The sequence below is a fragment of the Rhinopithecus bieti genome, unplaced genomic scaffold (assembly GCF_001698545.2).
Source record: "Rhinopithecus bieti isolate Rb0 unplaced genomic scaffold, ASM169854v2 scaffold_17772, whole genome shotgun sequence".
Lineage (NCBI taxonomy): Eukaryota > Metazoa > Chordata > Mammalia > Primates > Cercopithecidae > Rhinopithecus > Rhinopithecus bieti.
In genome coordinates this window covers 240996-246001 of record NW_016808887.1, presented here as the reverse complement: position 1 = coordinate 246001, position 5006 = coordinate 240996, and the positions used below count along the sequence as shown (strand labels likewise).

At 36.9% G+C, this 5006-nt stretch overlaps 1 protein-coding gene across 1 annotated transcript in view; it reads left to right on the top strand.

The window, feature by feature from the left end:
* The window catches only part of LOC108539173 (disintegrin and metalloproteinase domain-containing protein 18-like), a gene marked incomplete at its 5' end in the record, with an annotated part of 17017 nt that extends 14069 nt beyond the window's left edge, over window positions 1-2948 (top strand). The window contains 2 exons of the mRNA XM_017887680.1: window positions 1450-1615; window positions 2868-2948. Coding sequence (XP_017743169.1) covers window positions 1450-1615; window positions 2868-2916 — 215 coding nt within the window. The remainder of the gene's footprint in view (window positions 1-1449; window positions 1616-2867) is intronic.
* Window positions 2949-5006: the final 2058 nt, after the last annotated feature.

Here is a 5006-nt window from a genome sequence, read left to right as displayed (position 1 = left end):
CCCTAGCCAGAACTTCCAACACTATGTTGAATAGGAGTGGTGAGAGAGGGCATCCCTGTCTTGTGCCAGTTTTCAAAGGGAATGCTTCCAGTTTTTGCCCATTCAGTATGATATTGGCTGTGGGTTTGTCATAAATAGCTCTTATGATTTTGAGATACGTTCCATCAATACCGAATTTATTTAGAGTTTTTAGCATGAAGCACTGTGGAATATTGTCAAAGGCCTTTTCTGCATCTATTGAGATAATCATGTGGTTTTTGTCTTTGGTTCTGTTTATATGCTGGATTATGTTTATTGATTTGCAAATGTTGAACCAGCCTTGCATCCCAGGGATGAAGCCCATGGTGGATAAGCTTTTTGATGTGCTGCTGGATTCTGTTTGCCAGTATTTTATTGAGGATTTTTGCATCTATGTTCTTCAGGGATATTGGTCTAAAATTCCCTTTTTTTGTTGCGTCTCTGCCAGGCTTTGGTATCAGGATGATGGTGGCCTCATAAAATGAGTTAGGGAGGATTCCCTCTTTTTCTATTGATTGAAGTAGTTTCAGAAGGAATGGTAGCAGCTCCTCCTTGTACTCAAGCAGATGTTTCTATACCCATGCTTATAGCAGCATTATTCGCAATAGCCAAAACATGGAAAACCCAAATGTTTATTGACAAGTAAATGGAGAACCATAATAAGGTGTAGAGATACAATGGAAGATTATTCACCCTTGAAATGAAGACAATCCTGTCACACCCTACAATGTAGATATAAACTGAAGACCTTATGATCAGTGAAATAAGCCTGTCACAACATGACAAATATTATACGATTCTGCTTCTATCAGCTACCTAGAGTAGTCAAACTCAGAGTCAAAGTAGAATGGTGGTTGCCAGGGGCTGAGTTCTGCTTCCATTAGTACCTAGGTTAGTTAGATTCATGGAGTCAAAGCAGAATAATGGTGGTTCCGCTGGGGAGAGGGAAAAATGGTGGATTAATATTGAATGGGTAAAAAATTTCAGTTTTGCAGAATGAGAAAGTTCTGAAGCAGGGTAGTTAGTGGTGATGGTTGCACATCCATGTGTATGTACTTAATGCAGCTCACAAAAAGAAATATGATACACTAAAATAGATTATATTATATAAGTAAATATTAAGTATACATGAAGGAATTATAAGTAAATTTATGTCAATAAATATGTATTTTTATGTCAATAAAATAAGTACATTTATGACAATATTATATATTGTCAATGACAGTGTATTGTCAATTATATGTATAAGTGTATTGAGTTGACATACAAAATGTGTAAAGCACTTTGGGCCCAGTCAGAGAAGGCTAAAAACACTTTTAAATTCAAATATATTCATTCTTTAACTGTGTTGAGTTCTAAATTTCTATAATTCAAATTCTGGTATGATTTGATCATTTTTCAAATAGTTAAAAGGTACTCTCATGTTTTCAGATAAAAGTGTACCCTTGTTTCCAAAACGACGTGCTGCTCCTAAAAACAATGGTCTTTTGATCAGTTTCTACATTTTTTCACCTTTGCTCATTTTAATTGCTATTGTCAGTCTTAAATGGAATAAAATGAAGAGATTTTGGAGCAAAGTGGGAACAGTAAGCAGCAAGTAAGTAAATGTATTATTTTTAATTTAATATTAAAATTGATTATGGGAAGAATTCAGTGCAATTCAGAATCCAAGAAGGGCCTCTAGGATGGATTGGATTAATGTTTAGAAATATTGAGTAAGCTCAGGCCTGTAATCCTAGCACTTTGGGAGGCCGAGGCAGGCAGATTGCCTGAGCTCAGGAATGTGAGACCAGCCTGGGCAACACGGTGAAACCCCGTCTCTACTAAAATACAAAAAATTAGCCGGGCGTGCTGGCATACGCCTGTAGTCCCAGCTGTCCCAGCTACTCGGGAGGCTGAGGCAGGAGAATTGCTTGAACCCAGAAACCGGACGTTGCAGTGAGCCAAGATCATGCTACTGCACTCCAGCCGGGGCAACAGAGTGAGACAAGAAATATTGAGTAAGTTCTCAGCATATAACAGTTTTTTGTTTGCTTTTTGTTTTGTTGTGTTGTGTTTTTATTTCAGTCATCTGAGTATCCTGCATGTTCTTACAGGGCCAAGAACAATTAAAGCTATTCAGTAAAGCCTCATTGCCTTTCACATAGAAATTCAAGTTCTCTACAATTGTTTAGGAAGTTCTGTTGACTTCCCAAGGAACCCCATTTCTCTTGCATTGACAACCAGTTGTGCCAAAAAGGTCCACAGAAATAGTCAGGGAAGAAAATTTTGTGAATAGAATATGTAGAAGTTAAGAAAAATAGGAGATGCTACAGAATGAGGGAGAGAACTCAGATAGGATACTTTGTATTTTGTGCATAATTAATATGGCTCACGTGTTTTGGAAATTATAGGTAAGGTAACTTGTACAGCTTGTTTTTTTTTTTTTTACTCTAACACCACATCAAACCCTAATTTGCTTTATGTATATGTAGGGATTTGAGAACTCAAAAGGAAGAACAAGTGGGATCATTGGTTAAAACTGACAAAATCTGGTCACAACAGCCTAAGTTTTACAACAGTAAGTGGTTTCAGGGCCGCCAGGGTAAGAAATGAAGTAGGGCTGAAGCAAAAAAGGATAGCAATGAGCCAGATGATCAGGTACTAGGTCATTCTCTTTAGCAGTTGAAGGCTTTATAATTGACGTCACCCCTTCTTGTCTATGTCCGTTGTTTCCAAATTGACTGCTCTGCTTGCACTTGGCCACTTGATACATATTAATTGATTAATTAGTGCCAATCTAGCTTTTTAAACTTTTCTTGATTTCGCTCAAGATTACAGTGTTTCCTAACGTTATCTCTTTTATACAGATCTATCTCAGAAGACAGCAGTAGTAACAACAGCCAGTCACAGAGTTAAAGGTGATGTGAAATAATCAAATTGTTAAGAAAATGATAACTCATGGAGTATTTGTTTACTTTTAACAATACCTCAGTACGAGAAAACTATTATTCCCATATTTCATCATCTTGACTCCTATTTATTAATACCATATAGTAAAACAAAGATAAGAGAATATATTTGATGTTAATCATGTTTTATACTTATTTAGAAATATTTAGAAATATTCTAAATATTATACTTATTTAGAAACATTAGCCAGAGATGTATTGAACAACATTTTTGTAATAAAGAATGATGTTGCAGAGATTATAAATATTTTTGTAAAATATTCATAAACAATCATACCTCCTCTGGCCTTATTTAAGGTTCTCATTGGGCGATTTACACAGATTGTCTCTCCACATTTACGATGATTGATCCTTACTAAAATGCCATAGATATTGTTACTGGTATTTTAGAGATGAGGAAATGGATAAAAGGAAATAAACTGATTCCCCAGGAAAATAGAATTTTAGTGGGTATTGTAGTAGAGTTTAACTTAAGACAATCGGACTTCAGAATTTAAACTCTTAAGATTGCCACAATCTTGAACAAATATAGCCTGATACATGACTGGGGATTGGGAATGGAATTCACATCGATTGAGACACATGAGATGCCAGGCAAAATGTTAAATGCACCTTTCTTCAAAGGCAGAAAGATACTTTTTAAAAAATGTTTAACATGGGATAAAATAGGCATTCATATATATTGTTCAAAGTTCTAATTCATATGTGTAAAGAAATAATTATATTTGATGTGTTAGGCCTATCACTGGGAATAAATGGAAAATTCAAAACTTCAACCATGAGTGAGATCAAGAGTTCATCTAATTACTTAGCTGCCATTCCCTCATATCTGACTTTGTTGACAGTTAAGTCAATGGGTCTCTGTTTCCTTATCTGCCACTAAGCATTGGGAATTAGAGAGACACTAGGGCCCAAGCTTTCTTATGTTAAATTGTAAGTGGATCATCATAAATACTACTCCCCTTCTCCTAGGAAAAAGTCAAAACCAGACATCCAGGCTTTCCAGGGATAAAGATAGAGCTTTTCCATTCCAGCTGCACATCAAATCTACCCCACACAGGCATATATTGGCATTATCCATGCAAATATCTTCACAGCAGCTTTCAAAACATATATATGATATGATGCTAAAATAAGTCAGGAATGTTGGAGAACTATCAAGGATGTCATTCTATCTGGAGAAGAGTTACCAAGAGGGTTGCAGTTGTGATGAGGTCAGAGAAGTAACACCCATGGAGGGTCTTGGCGCTCTTGGAGGCCATCTGTCTTACTTTGAGTGAGAAGGAGGAATCACTGGATGGTGCATGTGACTTACACTTTAAAAAGCTGCTTTGTTGAAAACAAACAGCTATATGATGGCAAGAGTAGATGTGGAGAAACTACTGCAGTAATCCAGGTGAGAAAAGGTGGCGCTTCAGACCAGGGGTGGTAAGGGTGGTCTTATGGATACATTTTGAAGGTAATGCAACAGAATGTACTGACAGTTTGGATGCAGAATGTAAGAAAAAAATGCTTAAATAATATGGCTATTGATATACAGCAGGAAAATAGCAAGGCTAAAAAGTAAAACCACCTCTCTTTATTTACAAAATTTTGACTTTTTTTTTTTTTGTTTTTTTGAGATGGAGTCTCACTCTGTTGCCCAGGCTGGAGTGCAATGGCGCAATATTGACTCACTGCAACCTCTGCCACCTGGGTTCAGGTGATTCTCCTGCCTCAGCCTCCTGAGTAGCTGGGACTACAGGTGTGTGCCATGACGCCCAGCTAATTTTTGTATTTTTAGTACAGACAGGGTTTCACCATGTTGGCCAGGATGGTCCCGATATCCTGACCTCATGATCTGCCCGCCTCGGCCTCCCAAAGTGCTGGGAATTTGCAAGTTTATGAATGCTGAGATGTAAAATCCATGTAGGTAACCATGAGCCAAAATAAGTATCTTGTATGTCACAATGAGGAGTTTAAATATTCTTCTATATGACTAAGAACATAGGTAAGGTACTTTTCAAGATGGTAAGAAACGGATTTGGTACTATATGT